This window comes from Muscardinus avellanarius (assembly GCF_963383645.1).
Source record: "Muscardinus avellanarius genome assembly, chromosome: 10".
In the NCBI taxonomy this organism is placed as follows: Eukaryota; Metazoa; Chordata; class Mammalia; order Rodentia; family Gliridae; genus Muscardinus; species Muscardinus avellanarius.
Window position 1 is genome coordinate 9,825,537 of NC_137796.1, and position 22,461 is coordinate 9,847,997.

At 39.7% G+C, this 22,461-nt stretch overlaps 1 protein-coding gene across 1 annotated transcript in view; it reads left to right on the forward strand.

The window, feature by feature from the left end:
• Window positions 1-1,027: 1,027 nt before the first annotated feature.
• ADAMTS18 (ADAM metallopeptidase with thrombospondin type 1 motif 18) overlaps window positions 1,028-22,461 on the forward strand; it is a gene marked incomplete at both ends in the record, with an annotated part of 106,022 nt that continues 84,588 nt past the window's right edge. The window contains 7 exons of the mRNA XM_080703175.1: window positions 1,028-1,268; window positions 3,491-3,684; window positions 4,287-4,370; window positions 6,347-6,506; window positions 8,818-8,923; window positions 13,904-14,041; window positions 16,862-17,015. Of these exons, the coding sequence (XP_080559301.1) occupies window positions 1,028-1,268; window positions 3,491-3,684; window positions 4,287-4,370; window positions 6,347-6,506; window positions 8,818-8,923; window positions 13,904-14,041; window positions 16,862-17,015 (1,077 nt within the window). The remainder of the gene's footprint in view (window positions 1,269-3,490; window positions 3,685-4,286; window positions 4,371-6,346; window positions 6,507-8,817; window positions 8,924-13,903; window positions 14,042-16,861; window positions 17,016-22,461) is intronic.

Below are 22,461 nucleotides of genomic sequence, written 5' to 3' on the forward strand. Positions count from 1 at the left end.
CCTAGCAAGATCTTGTTTGAAAGATAGATAGATAGATAGGGCTGGAGATATAGCTGAGAGGTAGACTCTTCCTGGGTTCAATCCCCAGTACCACCACCACAAACAACAAAACCATAAAAAATAACCAAATGCAGAGGTGAGGGAGTGGGGTGGGAGCTGGGGAGGCTCCCCATGTATGCCTCGTCATTCAACTTCGGCATGGTGTATGATTGCAATGCACCAATGAAACAAACAAAAACCAGAGTGGCAGCCATGCTGGGGATGTAGAGCAGTGCTGGAGCTTGTGCTTAGCACATGAGCGGCCCTAGGTTCTATCCCTGACACCACCACCAAGAATAAAACAAAGCCAGCCTAGGAGTGCAGACTGTGCCCCAGTAGCTAGTGCCAACACTCGCTTACCAGTTGGCTATTAGCTGACCCACTTACTTTCTTAGCCTCCAAAGGGGCTTACACCTGCAAAATGGGTGTAAAGATGGCAAAATGTAACAATGCTGATATAAATGAGATAGTTAAACCAGGCGTGCTGGCACATGCTCATAATCCCAGTACTTGGGAGGCCGAGAAAGGAGGATTGTGGGCTCGCTGCCAGCCTCAGATACTAAGTGAGGCCTTCTGCAACTTAGTGAGACTCTGTCTTAAAATAAAGAATAATATATATATATATATATATATATATATATATATATATATATATATATATATATATATATATATAGCTGGAGGTGTAGCTCAGAGGTAGAATGTTTCTGGGCTTAATCCCCAGCACTGCAGAAAGAAAGAATTAATTAATGAAAGAGAGAAAGAAAGAAAGAAAGAAAGAGAGAGAGAGAGAGAGAGAGAGAGAAAGAAAGAAAGAAAGAAAGAAAGAAAGAAAGAAAAGCTGGTAGGTGTTGAGCACAGTGCCCATCCACAAGGAAGCCGTCAGCACACATTTGCTAGAAATCCACCCAGGAAAGAGGGAAGCACTGAATCACGAATATGTTCTTTGTGTTTGGCTTTTAGTCAGGTCTAATCAGGACGCGAACCAATGAATTCCTCATCTCACCGTTACCTCAGCTGCTGGCCCAGGAACACAACTACAGCTCCCCCACGGGCCACCGTCCTCACGTACTGTACAAAAGGACAGCGGAGGAGAAGGTCCAGCGGTACCATGGCTACCCTGGCCACTCCCCAAGTCACACTCCCCCTGCATCCCAGAGCCAAGACACAGAGTCCCACCACCGAAGGTGGCAAAGGCAGCATTTTTGTGGACGACGCAAGAAATGTATGTAAGGAAACTTTTTCTCGTTCTGTTCTGAGACGACCCTCCAAGGGTGCTGTGGGCACCCCTTGGGTGTGCTGACTTTGTGGGTTAAGTTGGGGCTGGGTGAGCATCCTTCATGAAGTCATAGCAGAGGAATGGTCCCCATTCTCACAAAGCCAAAGCTGGAGAATCAGCTCTCCAGGTTAAAGTAGGGAAGATCAAGTTTCTCTTCTGCTCTTTTAGCATGTCTAAGTTTTGGCCACAAGTCCTAGTTTTCTCTTGGTTTCTATGCTCTTGGGGAAAGCACCCAGACTTCCAATGATGAGGAAATCAGAGGGAAAGGTCTAGGTGTGTTGTGGGGTTTTCTTTGCGGGGGGACACAAAGAAGAGACATCTTAGAAAAGAAGAACATTGGCTCATGAAGGAAGGTGGCTGTGGAACGGGGAACCCTTGGGTGTGCTTTGTGATCTAAACACAACCTTCTGGATTGTCTAGAGCATTAATGTCCAGTAGAAATAGAATGTAAGTCAGCATGGTGGCGCATGCCTGTAATCCCAGTACTTGGGAGGCCAAGACAGGAGGAGGCTTAAGACCAGCCTCTGCAACTTAGCAAGATGCTTAGCAACCTAACAAGACCTCGTTTCAAGAGTAAATAACAAATAAGGGCTGTATAGATAGCTTGGAGGTAAAATGCCCCTCTGTTCAATCTCCAGTAACACACACACACACACACACACACACACACTAAAATAAATGTAAGTCCCAAATGTAATTTTAAATTCTCTAATTGCACATTGAAAAATTAAGTTTAATAATGTTCTGTCTTACTCAAAATATATATCATCTTAACAGATAATCATTAGAACAAATTACTAATGAGAGGTAATATAATCTTTTTTTTTACTAAGTTATGGAAATTCAGTTTTATTTTACTCTTATGCCTCAGTTTCCATTCAGATGATAGTTTCATCAGAAATACATATTTTGTGTATTTCATAAAATTTAAGGTCTTGTTCCAAAGATACATGCTTTTTAAAAACTAAATCAAAGTATTACATTTCCAGTTTAAATTAAATGCAATAAAGGTTTGAATCCCTCTGTTTCACCAGCCACAGATCAAGGCTCAGTGGTGAGTACCATATTAAATAGAACAGATATCAATGGGATTTTGATCAGGAGCAAAAGTAAAGACAGTGATTCTATCATTTTAATTGCTTTTGGATATGGTTGAAATAACTTTATTAAGGAATATCCATTTAGCACCTGCCTTTTGTAATGGTGGTATCAGTGGTACAGTGGTAATGCTAGGTATTTGGTAAGAGATATCAAAGCTAGTCTTCAAATCAGCCTTATGAATACAAATCATGTCTCTTCATGGGAGAGATCCAGGTTCACAAGATTAATACATGGTAAAACTGAGCTTTCAAATCTAAGTGATTCAATTTTGCCATTGCAAAATAGAAAGCTGACTTTACTCTTATGACTATACCAGTTATTATGGTATTAAAAATATTTTTACCCTAGTCCCATACATGGTTACTGTCCTAAGCTTTCTAAATGCCCTTGTCTTGCCAGGGCAAACTTGGTCTTGTCACCATTCCATTAACTAAAGTTGTCTTGCCTGCCCCAACAGGTACCTGCAGGTCTCTACTCAAAGACTATGACTGATGTTGATTCTGTTAAGTTGGTACCCACACCTGCCATTTACAATGTGTTTAATATTGCCTTTAATATCACTTCTGACATTACTGGTTTTCCAGTACCTAAGTCAAAGACTTCTTATTGATCGCCTGTTCTGAAAATTAAATTTGCATAGATGAGTCACAGGCAGTGTTTTATACAAGTTGGCATTTTATCTAGAAAATAAAGTTATCCTGAATTCATATCTAAATTATAATGTTTATTTTTATATTTTTTAGTATAAATATTCCTTTATTTTTGGTGACCTGCTTGTTCTATAAAATAGAATTGTAGTGTAGTTTGCTTACTTTTACTCTTTGGAGAATATTTGAATTCCTGAATCCACCAATTTACCCATTCATGCACCCAGATACCTATAGATGAATCTTTATCAACTACATACTAGATACAAGTGTCAGGGCAGGGACTTCTGGCATCTCTTATTAGTGGTGTAGTGAAAGTAGTTGTATAGTTTCTCTTCTTCCTTTATTTAGATCTCCCTAGATCTTTTTTTATCCAGGTATTTTCTACTAACAGCCCTTCCAAACACTCTTATGTTTATCACAGATGCCCCTAAGCCTCCCTCCGAGGACGCCTATCTGAGGTTTGATGAGTATGGGAGCTCAGGGAGGCCCAGAAGATCAGCTGGGAAGTCACACAAAGGACTGAACGTGGAAACACTGGTGGTGGCAGACAGAAAGATGGTGGAGAAGCACGGCAAGGGCAATGTCACCACATACATCCTCACTGTCATGAACATGGTGAGGGAGTGCCTCCTATCATGCTCACTGCTACAGTCCAAAACAACTGGCCTCGCAACTTACAGGAGAATATTTATTTGCTCACCGTTTTTGGAGATTTCAGAGTTTCAGTCCATGTCAGGCCAGGTCTGAGGAGCTTAGGCATGCCAGTGGGAAGCAGAGAGAGGTAGACAGCAAGTCTCAGCTCTGACATCATGGAGGCCAAAAGCAAGAGATGGATCATGGGCAGGGGAGACCATATGTAATCTCCAAGGACACACTTTTGGAGACCCTCCTCAGCAACCAAGCCCTGTCTCAAATATGACTGCCTGCTCTCTCTTTGAAAACTAGGGGGACATTCTAAATACAAATCATCACAGAAAGGTTGCCCTAAATTCCTCTGGCTTCCTCCAAAAGCCCCAAAGCCATAGAATTTCCCTGCATGGGTGCAGTAGCAGATGGAGCCACATGGCTTTATTGGTGGTAAAAATTAAGTTTTGAAGGAATCATCTTCATAGCTTACTTGCATTTGGTAAAATTGAAACCTACCCATTTATAAAAGGTTCTGATTGATTCCCTCCATATAATTCTGAGAGCCTATTAGATTTCACTTGTTCCAACAGGTTTCCAGCCTATTTAAAGATGGGACCATTGGAAGCGACATCAATATTGTTGTGGTGAGCCTCATTCTTTTGGAACAAGAACCTGTAAGTGGCAAAGTTTGCTTATTCCTTCATTCCTTTGGCCATTCAGCACGCAGTCATTGAGCGCCCATTCTGTGCAGATTCGTGTGCTTGTCACTAGGACTCCAACTGGAATATATGCTGAGCCTCTCCTCAAGGAAAGTACAACCTCAAAGGGCCATGTAAATGAGACACTACAAAATAGTCATGTATGTTTTAATTGTATATAACACAAGAATATATACAATGAAACAATGGAACATAAAATATAAAATGCACATATAATGTAAATACTATATTATATAAAATATGTAAGTATTGTATAGATCCTACAATGGATGTGAATTTGATCAGAGATTTAAGGGTTGGTTAGATTTTATTAGTTGACTCTACTAGGTAATTACAGACAGATACATTGGAATGTATTGAGAACAAACTGAAAGTAAATCATCAGAAAAGTTTTGGCCAGGCGTTATGGTACAATTTTATAATCCCAGTACTTGGGATTATAAGTACAGGAGGTTCACAGGTTTGAGAACAGCCTTAGCAATTTAGAGAGATTCTTAGCAACCTAGCAAGACCCTGCTTCAAAACAAAAAAAAAAAAAAAAGAGGGTAGGAGTGTAGCTCAAAGGTAGAATGGCCTTGAGTTCAATCTGCAGTATAAAAAAATTCCTGTATTAAATCCATGGTCTTTCTAGCATGCTCTTAGATACTACAGAGAATAAACAAAGGGTAAGTATGTGACTCCCCTGAATTGCTTACAGTGAGGTGCAAGACACAGGCATGGGGCAATTTACAAAAGTGGAATGTATAATAACATGTTAAATTGCATGCTAGAGCTGCCTTGTAGCATTTTGTTGTTTAAGTTTTATTTTTCTGAAGTATAAATTACCCAAACAGACCACTTTTAAAAAATTCTCCGAGGCTTTTCCTCTTCCTCTCTGACCCCAGTGAAGAATGTAAAAGGCAGGGAGTCAGGGAAAACACAAAAATCTATCTCATCGCCCAAGTGCATAGAGCTACAAGGTTAAGGATTAGTCAAGTTATCTGGTGAATTTTAGAACGATCGAGAGGGTGCATGTAGGTTGGGAGACACAATTGCCTTAGCCTTCCATTTATACATTGTCTCAGGACACGGAAGCCAGGGACGCTCTGATAATTCAAGTTTTTGTCTAACAACCCTCAACTTGACCCAAGTTAGTACTTTTGACTGAGCAAACATTTTGGTAAATGATTGTTTTAAAGATATGTCCCATCTTAGGGGTGTGTGAGACACACACACACACACACACACACACACACACACACACACACGGGGAATTCTACATCCAAGCTACTCCCTTTTATCTTTTCTATTTTCAAAAAGGGTTTCACTAGGTTACTAAGAATCTCGCTACTGCTGAGGCTGGTCCTGGATCTACAGTCCTCCTATCTCAGCCTCCCAAATGCTAAGGATTATAAGCATGCCCTTACTTGTCCAGCTCTAACTTCCCTTTTAGAGTCTTGAAATTATTTGTTTTATCATCCATTCAGCGAACTTTCATCATATTGATTATTGATTGATTGTAACCTATCATGGGCTGAATTCTTTCCTGGAAATTTGGCACAGAGGTATATAAGCTCTGATCACTGCCTTTGTCAGGCCAAATTGAAGAGAATGTGGGACTTCATCATCTTTAGCGAATTATTATTTTCTAAGCATATGACAGGTTTACACACTTGGTACCTGGTGATATGAACCATCCTAATTGATGTCAGGTTATTTATGGTAGAAATATTATTGGTCATAACAGCATATTACTGAAACTACAGATGCTTTAAAAATAGAAGCGTTTACCTATAGTAGATTTTGCCCTACCACCTAGCTCAAGTGTTTTCTTCTAAAGATCTTTTCCCTTAGAAACATGATATTTCTGTATTTGCCTGTGCAAACAGAATGATTCAGCATTCTCATCTCTGTAGCGAAATGGCCCTCTGATGTGTGTGGGTTTCCCACAGGGAGGACTGTTGATTAATCATCATGCCGACCAGTCTCTGAATAGCTTTTGCCAGTGGCAGTCTGCCCTCGTTGGAAAGAATGGCAAGAGGCATGATCACGCCATCTTACTCACAGGATTGGATATCTGCTCTTGGAAGAATGAACCATGTGACACTCTAGGTATGGTATGAACAGGTCCTCCATGGCCGCCTGCTAGCCGAAAACGTGGTATGGAAACTTCCCGTTGGATGGAGGGCCCTGGTGGTCCTTATTAATTAGTCCTAATACAATCACATGTCACTTAATAAGGGAGACTAATTCTTGAAATGTTATTGTACAGCACAGGACTGTATTTAAATTTGTGGAGCATCCTTATTGAAAGGTTGCTTTGTGTAACTCAATGAAGTATAGAGTGGGGGAACCATTTATGTTAATCATTTGTATTTTTCTTAATGAGCTCTTATTGAAGATCCTTGATCTATGGCATGGACCATCATTTAACTAGTCAAGTGGCAGTTTATCCCTAAAGCAGCTTGACCTCGGGACTAACCTGGTAGCTGAAGAGAAAGTGAAATGGTTTCCATGGTACCCAACTGGGCCACTAGGTAGCAGTGCCTCCCTTAGAACGTTACTTGAGCTTGGAGGGCTCTGTCCTTCCAGACTTGTACAGGTTAGTGAGAATGAGAACCGCTCCTTACCTTGTGCATGTGGGCTGTTCTTTCTAATATATTTTACTGTACAGAGTGGGAACTTAGCTTTTTTTGATGAATTGATAGTCGTCTCCATCAGGGCTCAGCCAACCTTCTCTGTAAGGGGTGAGGTAGTGAATCTGTTGGAGTTGGCAGGCCATGTGTCTCAAGCACACCTACTCAGATCAGCTGTACTAACCCAATAGCAGCTACAGGCGATACATGAACCACTGGTGGTGTTCTAATAAATCGTTCTTGACAAACACAGGCAATGGATGCTTATAGTTTGCTGACACAGCTGATGGTCTAGACTGATGGGGGAATTCTAGGGAGCCGAGAGAAGTTTACATGATTTACTCCCATCATTTTTTTTTCAAAGTGCTTTTAAATTTCTTGTGATATATGAGATATAAAGATTGGACTTTACAGCTCTTTAATTCTCTGTTATGTCTCAATGATGTCTTATAAAATGCTGTTTTTGTAATTCACTACTAATCGCAATCTTGAACAAACAGAGTCATTCTTTTAAAATATATAACCATTTTAGGAGTTGCTCCACACAAAAGATTATTAAAACAAATTTTAAAATTTATTGACAGCCTGAGTTTGGAATGGGAAAAATGCTATTTAGCAGCCTAATACAGTTGTTGATGGTTTGAAAAGATTTCCTGACTAGGAGGCAGTTTTTATCAGTCAACCACTGACCAAAGTTTAAGGAAAAAGCTTAAAAGAGCAATATACCAGGGATCTCACCAACTGTCCAATAGGTCAGTCTCTTTAAGCAGCATGTGATAATGCAAAGAGCATGGGCTTTGATCTTATATATGTCTCTGCTTGATTGCTGAGTCTAGAATTTAAGACTGTGTGATCTGGAGCAAGTTGATTCACCTCTCTGAACCCCAATTTTCTACCCTATAATCATATGTATACACCTAGATGTATGCTAGAGGTGTAGCAGAGTATGTGATGTCTGGCACCCATGTGTTTAGTGACGATGAAGGTGATATGACAGATGTGAGGATCTGTGTGTTTTTTTTATTAGTTTCCCAGGTTACTTCACATCTAAGCAGCAGGGTGGGTATAGTCAATTCCAGGACATGTATTTAATGCTAACTGAGTACCCAGCCTTGTTCTACTAAGGGAGGCTCAAAATCTGGAAGAAAGACACTCATGTACTGTAATGTAGGTTCAAATAGAATCAAAGCTTGGCTGGAATGATTTTACAGTTTCTCTCAGAAAGAGGTAACTTTGGGAAACAGAAATATTTACCACATTATAGTGAATAAGAGGAAAATGAATTTGATCTGCACACCTTGGCAAGACATTACCATCTTCTCTGCTCTGAGAAACATAAGAGTGTATGCTTTTTTCCTAGGAAAATAGATCCTGTATTTGAAAATAATACCACTGTTCAGTTAACATTTTGTACTGGTGTTTATATCATTTTTTCAGTTGCTCTGATTCAAATAATAAACTTAGATAAGGAATATACATTTCCTTCAGCTACTCTCCTATAGGTAAAATGAGGACTACAGTATGTCTAATGACTTCATAGGGTTGTTAGAAAGAGCGATTGACAGTAACATCTAAACATGGCAAAAATATGAAATGTGTAGATATATATTATTGTTGTTACCTAAGACAGACAACCATAGACCTTCAGTATTTTCTGCAAAACAAATAAATAAAATGAATTAATATATTTAACTGAAACTGTGTGGAGCATTTTGAGGATATGAGAAGTGATCACCTATCCATGTGTAACCTTTTGGGGTTAACATTTGAAATTGATCTTTTGATAGGGTTTGCCCCCATCAGTGGGATGTGCAGTAAGTACCGGAGCTGTACCATCAATGAAGACACAGGACTCGGCCTGGCTTTCACCATTGCTCATGAGTCAGGGCACAAGTGAGTGGCTCCTTGATTCACCACATTATATGGAGACTGGCCAAGTGACCACCGGCATTCCCCTAGTGATTATTACTGACCTACGTGGAATAACTGGGGTAAATCTTGTGTAAAGCTTATAACAGTTCCTGACTACACAAAGGACTCAGCAAAGGTTATTTGACTTTGTAGCTTATGTTGTGTGCACAAATGGACTGCAAGTTTTTTAGGTCTTTTAGGTATTTATCTTCATTCATGTTTTGTTTCAATGAAGGTACACTTTGTTCATTATTTATACTAAGGAAAGGATTATAGAGATGTGTAAATTCTCAGGATGTAATAACATAATGATTTTAAAAATGTTTCACATCCTGGACATCTTTTCAGCTGGTGACATTGTGTGTGATTAATATTCTTTTTGAATGCTAGTCAATCTTTTGTGAAAATAGAGTAAGAAATAAGAAATGGCGCTGGGCGTGGTGGCACACACTTGTAATCCCCTCACTTGGGAGGTGGAGACAGAAGGATTGTGCAGGTTCGAAGCCAGCCTTGTTGGCTTATGAGACTCTGTTTACAAATAAAAATATAAAATAGGTCTGGGAGTGTATCCCAGAGGTAAAGGGTTTCCAAGAACCCCAGTACCACCAAAAAGATAAAATAAAATAAGAAATGGGAAAGCAAAGAGTCATGAGATGAATTAATTTTATGAAGCATATAAATCAGTATGGAGATGGTGCTGCAGAGAATTATTTGAACAGGAGTAGCCACATTGGAATAAAAATGCTGGTTCGAAAAATGACTCTTTCAAAGAACAGTGCTCTTAGAATATACCTATTAAGGAGTATTTGTGTTTGTGTGTGTGTACGTGTATATGTGTGTTTGCATGCATGTACACATGTGTGCATATTTCATTTAACATCTTACATATTTTCAGAGACTTTTGTCATTTTTGACTTAAAAGCAAGCATCATCTATTCAACAACTCTACTTTATAGCTTGATATTTTGGAGCTGATTCGTCTTAATGTACTAAGTTTATTATCTTCAGGAAATATTTTGTAGTTTATTTTTCATTAACTTTTTCTAGTCAGTACACTGCAATTGTCTCAATTAACATCCTCACTGCTATAATCCAAGACAGCTGACCACACAACTCAGAGGAAGGAATATTTATTTCCTTGCAGTTTTTGAAGATTTAAGTCAGTCCTTGTCAGGCCGGGTCTACAGATTCCAGGGCTTGGCAGTAGGAAGGAGAGAGAGAGAGAGAGAGAGAGAGAGAGAAGAGAAGAGAAGAGAAGAGAAGAGAAGAGAAGAGAAGAGAAGAGAAGAGAAGAGAAGAGAAGAGGAGAGGAGAGGAGAGGAGAGGAGAGGAGAGGAGAGGAGAGGAGAGGGAGAGAGGAGGGAGGGAGGGAGGGAGGGAGGGAGGGAGGGAGGGAGAGAGAGAGAGAGAGAGAGAGAGAGAGAGAGAGAAAGAACACCCACAAGAGGAGAGGAGAGGAGAGGAGAGGAGAGGAGAGGAGAGGAGAGGAGAGGAGAGGAGAGGAGAGAGAGAGGGAGAGGGAGAGAGGGAGAGAGAGGGAGAGAGGGAGAGAGGGAGAGAGGGAGAGAGAGGGAGGGAGAGAGAGAACGAGAACACCCACAATTCTGCTCTCACGTTGTGGAGGCCAGAAGCAAAAGGAGGAGAGAACCATATATAGTCCCCAATGTCACACCTGCAGTGAACCCTCCTTAGCAACTGTGCCCCCTCTTCCAACATTGCTACCTTTTGTTTCTATGAGGGCTGGGTGGACATTCTAAATATAACCCATTTTAGTGGGGTTCCCAGTGATACAATCCTATGTGCACACAACAGTTAGTTCCCTTCTGCATACCTCCCCTTTCCCTTCCCTCCCTCCCCCAGACCCTTTCTACTACTCTACTTGATTATCTTCAGGAAATTTGAACCTTGGCCATGATTATTCTCCATCAGCTTCCTGGCATTTTATTTATATAGACACATGACTACTTTGTCAGTGAGATATGAATGAGCCAATTTCATTGAGAACAGAGGTGCAAAAATGCCCATTAAGCACAAGACTCCTTTGTACAGAGCAGGAAATACAATATCGGTGTGTGCCAAGCACAGATATAAATTTGTTTCACCAGCATGAAGTCCACACTAGCAGGTCTCATTTTTCTTAATGCTGGCTGTTGAAAAATGTAATCATTCTTGTTTATAAGCTAACACTACCCAGAAGCAAACCCAATATTCTAGATAAGGAGAAACAAATATATTCTTCAGGTAGGATGGGAAAAAGAAGACAAAAATAAGAGAAGTAAAATTTATACATATGTGAAACAGATATTCTCTGAAAATTTTATATGACTTTTGGCATGTGCTAAAGCTAATATGGTTCTAAGATGCTGTTAAGTAAGTTAATTAGAAAATTGGAACAATTTTAAAGTTAAAAATTTAATTCAATTCAGTGTGTGTGTGTGTGTGTGTGTGTGTATGTGTGTGTGTCTGTCTGTCTGCACACGCATGCATGTTTTCATAAAGTTTCAATTAGGTGCTAGTTAAGCACTCTCATCTCTTTAATAATGGCTTCAACTCTCCACACCTCGTCTCTGTTTCTGGGATTCTCACTCTTTATAGGTCTCATTTTATTTTCGACTTTCCTAAATCTATGTAGAAAGAATGTTTGTTAAAAAAAATCTCCTTAGCTTCCTGGCTAGGTACAAAGAAGAACTGAACTGGGTAAAACTGAAGATATATGTTGCAATTAATACATATTGTGAATGGTCACCTGCAAATACCTGGGGAATTCAGTGATAGTATCTCGGCATACAGCCACCCTTCTATCACTTTCTTATAAATTGGAAGAAATGTTGGAAAAGTGGCTAGTTAATTGATGCATAGAACACCACAAAATCACATATCTGTGGTTATATTTATTTGGTACTGACTAGTTTCCTAGATGTCATACCTGACTTATAATAATGTGTTCTTAAAGAGAAAGGTTTTACTAATTGAAATAATGAGATTAAAAACAGTATAAGCTAATGGTGACATTCATATCCATATCCCTAACCTTTCTTAAAATGTCACAAAAGGATTTTCATGCACAAAAGTTTTTACACTTAATCAAAACTTTGTTTTAGTATTAATTAGTTTTTGCTAAAGCAGTTTAGGAGTTGTGAGTTATCAAAGTGATTTTATATAACTGTATCCCCTTTGAATTTCTTTTGTACACAAAGCTAGCCGCAGGCCATTTCAAACAAAATAACCAATCAATAAAATGTCTTATTAAAATAATCCTATGCACACGTATGAAAATATCAATGTCAATCTTAGTGTAGTAAATACTAAAAAATACTATAAACTTTTAGAAGAAAATCTGGGTCATAAAACCTCACAACATTGAAATTGGCAGTGATTTCTTGGATATGATTTCAATGGCACAGGAAACAGAAGAATATACAAACTCCCTAAAAAATAAAAAAAAATATTGTATATCCAAAGACAATGTAAACAGAGTTAAAAGTTACTAATAGAATTGGATAAAATATTTCCAAATGCTATATCTGAAGGTATATTAATATTCTAACTAGAAATCCTAAAAATTAACAACAATAAAGGCAAACAATACAATTTAGAGATAGGTAAAAGACTAACATAAATAATGAATCTCCACAGATAACCAATCTTAGTTGTCTGTTGGATGGAAACTCTTGTTTCTCTGGTTCTGGTGAGTGTTACCTATTTCTTCTTTGTAGTTAATCTCTTTGAGTATTTTCTCTAAGTTTAAATACTAAAAATACTAAGTTTAAAAATACTAAGTTAAAAAATACTAAGTTTAGTAAAACTATGTATTAGTTGGTAAGGCTTCTTTCCTTACCGACTAATGCATAGGCTTAAGAAAGCTCTGTCTTACAATGTATGTGCCATATGTGCATATATACAATAATAGAATCACATTTATTCTACCAGTCACAAAAACAGGGGATCATTTAGATACAATGTGCATGATTCCTAAGGAGTAGGCCTCCTACCATTATTTTCACTTTGTAATGGCTAGAACCTTCTACAGTGAAATAAGACAAATTAAAAGTTTTCTCATGGCCAAGCATGGTGGCACATGCCATTAACACCAGTACTTAGGAGGCTGATACAGCAGGATTGTAGGTTTAAGGTCAGCCTCAGCAACATAACAAAACTCTTGAGCAACCTAGGAAGACCTGGTTTTAAAAAATAAAATAAAAAGAGTTGAGGGTGTAACATAGGGGTAGAATGTTCCTGTGTTTCATCTTCAGTATAAATAAATAAATAAATAAATAAATAAATAAATAGCTAGCTAGCTTGAGGGTTTAGCCTGAGGTACAATGACCCCTACTATCTCCAAAAAGAGTTTTCTCCTATACTACATGTTTTTAAAAGTCTTCTTTATCTTTTCAACAGATGGCTTTCAACCATTAATTTTGATGTTTATTACTATAAAGGAATGAGATTATAATCAGTTTGTGATCTCAGCTGGTAAATTCATCATAAATAGAAAAAAGACGATCACACTGGCCTTACACACGAATAGTTTGTGGACAGCATATAATTACCTCCTCTCTACCCCACCTCCTACTCACTCTGGACTCTCATACCCTAGCTCCATAATCGGTGGTGAGAAAAGAATTTTACTCTTTTAAATTTGAAAGTTGACTATCCGATCACTTGTGTTTAGCCTAGAAATTTTGGCCCAGGTTTTCTAGCCCCTAACAAAACGTGCAGTCGATACACCATTCTTTGGTGCCATGGAACAGAAACAATAAAGTTCTTAGCATTCTTTTAAAGCTTTAGCTAGGATTTTTTTAAGCTATTCATAGTAACTAATTTTCGTCTTGCCTCCAAATGCAATAACTCTGATCCTCACCTGGGTTCGTGCATACTCAAGCATCTTTTTGCTTTCTGGGGTGGGGGGTATAATTTGGAAAACGCATTCACAGGTGGGTGGTCATCTTCATTCTGTTTCAGCTTTGGCATGATTCATGACGGTGAAGGTAATCCCTGCAGGAAGGCTGAGGGCAGCATCATGTCCCCCACACTGACTGGAAACAACGGGGTATTTTCCTGGTCTTCATGCAGCCGACAGTATCTCAAGAAGTTCCTTAGGTAAGGCAGGTGTAAGCGGAGGTGTTGCCTGGGTTTCAAGTGGTGGCAGAAGATTATATTCAGTAGACATGAAACCACATATTTAGTGGAAATATTTCCTGACCTCTCTGTGAACTGGAAGATGAGCAAATTTTCACGATGACAATGTTGATGATGTGTTTCTGTTGTCGCGTTTGAAAAAACAGATCGAAGGTCCAATGCTGTGCTAAATGCTCTGTATATACTGTGTCATTTAGTCTTAGCAGAGCTGTCACTGCTCTCTTTGAAGTGGAGGAAACCGAGTCCGAGGAGGTTAACTGTTTTGCTCAGGTGCTGCAGCTGGTGTGGGGCACCTGGAAGACTCACACTTGGTCTATTCTAACTCTCAGGACTGGACTCATAACCCCATCTTTCTCTTCTCTCTCTGACGTCTACAGGCTGCAAGATGGAATGCCCTCTTAACTGTGACTAAGTCTTTTAATCTAATCAGTGTGTCTTAAAAGGTATAACAATGCTTTAGTGATGTATATGTTCTTTAACGAGTATATCATTTTCTTTTTTGTTAATTTACATCTGTTGGCACTTCATAATGATGTACCACAATGAAGTTTGGAGTGACAGGGACACACAGTCACACAGTACTTGGAGCATTTCCCCCAGTCCCCAACCCAGTCCCTCCCCTTCCCTATACATGGTATTGAGACTGACACTGATATTTTCATACGTGTGCATAGGATTATTTTAATAAGACATTGTATTGATTGGTTATTTTGTTTGACATGGCCTGCGGCTAGCTTTGTGTACAAAAGAAATTCAAAGGGGATACAGTTATATAAAATCACTTTGATAACTCAGAACTCCTAAACTGCTTTAGCAAAAGCAGAAGTGATGAAGGTAGTGTTATTTCATTTTTAAACATTTCCCAAATATATATATATGTCAATCCATCTCTCTATGTTGACCCACATTATCACCTAGGTTCTAATCTTGTCTTCCTTTGACCAAACGTTAGTGATATTTCTTTGGGAATGGTTGATTTTGATATTTTTCCCTGCACACATATATATTATGCATATGTGTACAGAATTAGCAAAATACCTAGACAAGGCAGATTAAATTTAAGGACATGTAACCAAACAATGCCCAAAGGACAGTACAAAATTGATAGACATTTTGCTAACAATGATCTGTGTAGCATAGATTTTCTTGTTTTAAACTTATGATTTGGGGCCTGACATTATCTTTTATAACTCAAGGGAGAATGGAGTCTAAATGTTGTAAATCACAATCAGCTTGATGTAGATTGAATTTTCATCACCAATAGTTATACTATTAATAAATACATCATTAATAGTTATAGTTACCTTGGGATAATAGTAATAAAAACAGCAGCTCATTTTTATTATTGTGCTTTGCTAAGCACATTACATTTTCTTATTTAATCTTATGGGAATTATCATCATTAAAAAGGGGGTATGAGAATTATACAACTTGCCTTGGATGCATGGTTGGTAGGATCCTCATTCTTTCTTATTCTAAAATTGCTTGTGAATACCCGTGCTAGCTCTCAGAGATGCCACAGTTTAATTATTTAAGTACAGATAATTAGCTTTCTAAGGTAATGAGCTGTTCAAGACTGATTTTATTCTCAACATGTTCCAGTCAAATAGACCTCAGGGAACTTTTTCCACTTTACACTCAATGTATCCTACCTTCCAGTTTTTTCAATTACCGTATCTATTTTTGTTTGTAAAGGGTATTTGAGATAAAGTACATCTTTAACCTCTGCTTCATCATCTATAAAAAGCATAGCATGATTTAAAATTCTAAGCAGGGCATAGTGGCACACACCTATAATCCAGTACTTGGGAGGCTGACACGGGAGGATCACAGGTTCAAAACCAGCATAGTCATGTAGTGAGACTCTCAGCGGCCTAGCAAGACCTTGTTTCAGAAAAATGAAAAATGTAAAAATGGGTGGTATAGCTTAGAGACAAAAGGCCTCTGGGTTTCATCCCCAGTACAAAAAAAATAAATAAATAAACCATATAATGTCTCTTTCTGGTTTGTTGTATACCTCTAGTGCTTAGCCTCAAACTTGCCACCGAGTAGCCACTCAATTAAAATTGGCTGAATATTGTTGAAAAAGACTGTCCAAGGACTGGAGAATATTATGTTTAGTGAGATTAGCCAATCACATAAAGTTAAAAGTCAGGTGTTCTCTCTCATACACAGAAGCTAGGGAGAAACCGGAGAATAGGAGGAAATATAGACAAAGAAAGGGCAGTCTTAGTGAAGGAGGGGACCGATTGAGGGAGATGGGACGGAGGAGGAAGACTTGAAGAGAGGAACACCTCAGTGGACATGCTGTACATAAACTTATCAAGGCCAATCGCTGTGCTGAGCTTGGGAAGATGAGGAGGGAGAGAGAGTGGGGTGGGGACTGGGGGAGGGCTCAAAGAGCGCTGTGTGCATGTGTGCCTCCATAACCCTGGACTGCATCAACGGGTATGATTACAGTACACCAATAAAAGGAACAAAAAAGACTGGTCAATGGAATTTTTTACATATGTTTAATTTTCCCATCTCCTTTCTAATCCCAAAACATATCAACTGGATGGCGGGAACCTCCAGAACCCCATTAAAACCCTTCACGACTGTTCTGTCCCATCAGGCAAGATTTACTCTTTGGAATGAGTGCACATTTGAAGGTCAAACACATACCTGTAATGTTAACCACGCCGTATCTTTCTTTGCATGGATGCGTTTTGAGGGCTATTGTTTTCAAGAAAGAGATCACGCATCAACACAGCTACTAATGAAGATGTGCTTTCACTGCAGCACACCCCAGGCTGGATGTCTGGTGGATGAGCCCAAGCAGACGGGACAGTATAAATATCCGGACAAGCTACCGGGACAGATTTATGATGCGGACACGCAGTGCAAGTGGCAGTTTGGAGCAAAAGCCAAGCTGTGCAGCCTTGGTTTTGCAAAGGTATGTTGCTGCTTGTGATTTCACACTTACATTAAGATTCTGCAGCGTGTCCGCGCACCTACCGAAAAGATAAACATTTGGCTTGCTGGGGCCAAAGGTGATTGTCTGGGTTATCTCTAAAATGGCAGTTGTTTGGCATAATAATTAAGTGGCAGTTTTACTGTCAATGAATTTTCCAGGCTGATCCCCCATAGCCCATGCCTGGTCTACATTTCCACTTGACTGTATTCTTGGAAGAAAATGCCTCCTCTTTAAGTGAAGAATGTAATCCCTAGCAGGAAATCTGCGGATATCTTTTACCTACTTCTGGTCATTGTTTTTGATCTCCTCATGCTCATATTTGCTTTTTAAATGTAATACACTTAAACTCACCTCCTCCCCAAAAGGCATCCTATACCTTTTATCGTATAGGAAAACTGTGATTGGCAGCCAACTTTTTTATATATAAAAATTTAAGTTATTTCTTGAATTCGCTTAGTAAGGTTTTTGTGCTGAATGTTTCAATCAAGATGGCATTGAGGGGAAATAAATAAATTAAATAAATAAATAAATAAATAAATGCAAGCAAGCTGTGGGCATAACTTGAAGGTAGAATGATCTTGGGTTCAATCCCCAGTATGAAAAATATCACAAGTTTGATATGGAACTATATTATTTTACTGAGATTTCAATGTATAACTCTTAAGGAATCCAGGTCCACAATTTTTGACATATCCTCTATAGTACAGATGCTTTGGCAAATGCCGATGTGTGATATGAAAAATTATCAAATTCGTAGCCATTGATCTTGTTGGAAAAGTTTGTCTCCTAACTCTGCTTCTTGCCAGCTTTGCTCCTTGCATTGTGAAGGATTCATTGGTTGGCTCAACCATCAATCAAGTTTGTATTATGTACTTACTGTGCGACAGGGGCGGGATTGGTAATGGGTCTGACTTTCCTTAGAAATACAAAGGAAGTTCCTCAAATTGCTCTCATTTCTTCAGGACCCTACATTCAGCACACATTTGTGAGAGTCCTGCTCTGTGTCAAACAGTGTGCAGAGGGCTTAAGCAGCCATCCTTAAATTATAGATTATTTTCTGGACCCACAACCATATTTTTAAAAGACAGTAGCTGGGTCCGAGGATCTTCCCTGGAAAGCGAAACCAAGAGAAATGGAAATTCAGAACTAGAAAATAGACGATGGACTGATGAGCGAGACAAAGGTAGTAATGTCTAGAGTGGTGGGGAGACCATCTTAAGAGAGGGAGACGATGGAACAGGGCCACGAGGGAAAATGGGGAGCAGAGGGCTGGTGGGTGGACTTTGAATGTGCAGTTTTTCCCCATGACCTATTTTTGAGGTCATTCCTAATCTTCTTTTGACCTGAACCATGGTCATACCTCTGAAGGTCACAAAGAGTGCCTCCCAGGCTCTGACCAAGAAGGTTTTGCAGTTCAATGAAATCCCCAATTCAATATGCTTAATATAGGGAGTGAAGACCAGCTTCAGCAACATAAGGTTACACTGTCATCCCTTGACATTGTTTCAGTCCTTTCTCTTCCTGCCCTTGTCCTTTGGGCTAGCTGTTCTTTCTTTCTCCTCTCTCTCCTGTATCTATCTCTCTATCTATCTATCTTCCTTTCTTCTTTCTTTTCCTCCCCTCCCCCTCCCCCTCCTCCCCCTTCTCCTCCTCCTCCTTCTTCTCTCTCTCTTTCTCTCTCTCTCTCACTCCCACTCTCCTCTCTCTCATCTCTCTCCCCTCTAACATATTCCTCCTCCTCCTCCTCCTCCTCCTCCTCCTCCTCTTCTTCTTCTTCTTCTTCTTCTTCTTCTTCTTCTTCTTCTTCTTCCTCCTCCTCCTCCTCCTCCTCCTCCTCCTCCTCTTCTCTCTCCCTCCCACTCTCCTCTAACTTTTCTCTCCTCCTCCTCCTCCTCCTCCTCCTCCTCCTCCTTCTTCTTCTTCTTCTTCTTCTTCTTCTTCTTTCTTCTTTCTTCTTTCTTCTTTCTTCTTTCTTCTTTCTTCTTTCTTCTTTCTTCTTTCTTCTCTCTCTCTCTCTCTCTCTCTCTCTCTCTCTCTCTCTCTCCAAAAGGTAGGCTGCATGGAGGTTATAAGTACAAAATTCTCATCTGGGCTCAGTGGTACATATTTATTATACCAGCACCTTGGGAGGCTGGAGCAAGAGGATCTCACATGTTCAAGGCCAACATGGGCAACTTAGTGAGACCCTGTTTCAAAATAGATAAAAGTTTAAAAGGGCTGGGAATATAGTTCAGTGGTTAAGTGTACTAAATCATTGGGGACCACAAAAGGACAACACAACCAACAAAACCCCTAATTCTTTTTTTGTTGTGTGGTACTGGGGTTCCTGGAAACCCTTCTACCTCCGGGCTACACTTCCATACTTATTTTATATTTTATTTGGAAACAGGGTCTCTTAAGCCAGAAAGGCTGACTTCGAACCTGCGTGATCCTCCTGTCTCTGCCTCCCAAGCGCGGGGATTACAAGTGTTCCCCACCACGCCCAGCTAAAACCCCTAATTCTTAAAGTGTTCTCTCCAATCAGTGGAAGGTATAGTGCATCAGCATCACCTGCAATGTGTTAGAAATGCAAATACTCAGCTGGGCGTGGTGGCGCACACTTGTAATCCCAGCATTCAGGTGGCTGAGACTGGAGGATCACGGTTCGCGGGCAGCCTCAGCTACTTAGTGAGACCCTCTGCAACTTAATGAGACCCTGTTTCAAAATAAAAGAATAAAAAATAAGGCCAAGGGGTATAGATCGGAGGTCAAATGCCCCTGGATTCCATCCCCAAACCCGCCAAAAAAAAAAAAAAAAGAAATGCAAATGCTCAAGCCCGGCATGATGGCACACACCTGTAATACCAGTACCTTGGAGGCTGAGACAAGAGGATCACAGATTTGAGGACAGCCTCAGCAATGTAGCAGGACTTTCAACAACCTCGTGAGCCCCTGTTTAAAAAACAAAAAAATAAAAATAAAAATGAGTAGGGCTGGGTTGTAACTCAGAAGTATAATGCCTCTGAGTTCCATCCTCAGTTACACAAAAATGAAAAGGAGAGAAAGAAAAATAAATATGAGTGCTCATGTCCCACCCCAGGCTTATGGTATTAAAAAAAGACTTCAGGTGTTAGAAAACTTACCTGTTTTTAAAGAGGCTTTAGATGATTCTGATGAGAATCATCCAGTTAGGACATCTTCAGTGTTACATGCATAAGAGCACGTGCAACACACACACACACACACACACACACACACACACACACACCCCTTCTCGCTTGGGGAATTAGATAGACCTGGGTGTAGGACTGTCTTAAACCACTTGCTAGAAGCTTGGGCCAATGTGCTTCCAACACACGATATACATTAATGTGTTGATACCCTTGGAATATGAGCCACTGTCCACAATTTCCAGATTAAGATAAATAAATGTTTTGGTCATGGCACTAAATAACCATAATGTCCATATCTGCAAGGACAATAAGATAATAGCTGTTCCCTGGCAGTTCTGTGGAGTTTCATCTTTTGGTACAACTGCATCACTCAGCAAACAACAAGGGTCGTTTTCTCTTGTTCTCTTCTTTCTGTCTTGAGTGTCGTCCTCACCATTATACTGACTCCTCTCTCACAACAACTGCCTTGTCAAAGGGTCTGAGCTTATTTTTTTTTATCACTTCTCTTCAATTCTGTTCCTCTCTCAGCTTCAACTTTTCTCTGTCTTTGGCACATCACACTTGACCTTTTTTCCTTCCCAAAGTATTTGTATTTGTTAGTGCTTCGTCGTGATAACAAAATACTGGAGGTAGGCTGCTTATAAAGCAAAAGAGGTTTTTAGCTCCCAGTGTTTGATGTTGGTGGGCATGGCACCAGCATCAGCTCAGATCTGGCAAGAGAGGCTTCGCTGTGATGCATCATGGCAGATACTAATGGCAGAACATGTGTTGTGTATGTGTGTGGGGGGACAAGCAGGTACACTGACACACATCCAGGTAGAGGTGGATCTTCTGTTAGCCCTTCATCTCAGGGAGCATTCCCCTTTTCTCAAGAACTAGTTGGGTTCCCAGGAAAAATATCTTCGTCTCTTTTAATTAAGACCAATCCCAGTGGGTCTTTAGATAAATTACTACTATCAGTCTCTACATTTTAAATGGCCCATTTCCTAGCCACATCCCACTGAAGACCAAGCTCCCAACACACAGTTCTTTGAAATATACGCAAGAATTGGTTAATGAAATATACCCAAACCATACCAGTATTTACAAAATTGGGTCATCGGTCTGGTTAATGGGCTGATCTAAGGAAAGTCAACCTCCATGAAAATCGTGAAGGACATTCATTCATTTAGTACACACTAAGAGATGCTTCCTAGCTTAGTGCGTGAATTGATGCCATGGACTGGACACTCCAAGCTCTTGGGCAAGATATTCCAATCAATGCTTCCATTGTCGGTTATTGTCCTAAGTTAGGAATGAGCAGCTGAATAAATGGATTATCTTTTAGTTGAGTCTGTGGCTCGGTAGCCAGCATGGTTACTGTCCTATAGCAGGGCCTCGATCATGTTTACTTATAGGCCCACTGAGAAAGCTTAAAGTGACTAGAAATTGCAGAGAAAGTATTTTAATTCTAACCAATCTTTTGCTGGCCCTTCATCTCAGAGAGCGTTCCCCTTTGGAAGATAGTAGGATGTATATGTATTTCTTCTTCCAAGAACTTGGCAGTGGGATTAAAGAATGAATAAGAAATAGAGACTTCCTAATATCTAATCACACCCCCTTTGTAATATACCAAATTTATTATATCATACTTCAACTTCTATTAATCCTCCCCACATACTTGTGTCCCAGCGATATTGATGTTCTTGTATGAGCTCCAAGAATTTCTTGTCTCATGTGTACAGGTCTTTGTCGATATATCTCACCATCCCGGAAGGCTACAGGGCCATCTCTGTGACAAACACCTAATCATTTTATAGTGTTGTTACAGACTCAAGAGTTACCTCCTTTTTTCTTACCCTTAAGGAGATTTAAAGTTCTTTTCCCAGGTGTCCATCTCTCCCTCATGTGTCAGTATCATGAACTTGTGATTCTACACTGTAATAGTACAAGTCATCTCTTGCCCCATTCCTTCACTGCCTAGCATGTGTCTGCCATAATAGCAGATAGTCAGGAATTAATTATTGGATTTGCAGTGGTGGCTGGAGCTTTGCATTTTCTTTGGCACTCTGAGAGTAGAAAAATTTACTCTATCTCCTTCTTGCTTAAGGAAGCAGGAGTGATTTATCTGATTAAGAGGGTATCTAGGCATGCCCACCAGAGGACCTTCTTCAGTCAGCATTCTCTGTATTTGTGTTGTTTTTCGGCTACAGGATGTACCTCTAGGTGGCATACGTCTGATGGAGACTTATGGCCATTACCTCTGCCTCCAGATGGGAAGAAGTTAGCTTAAT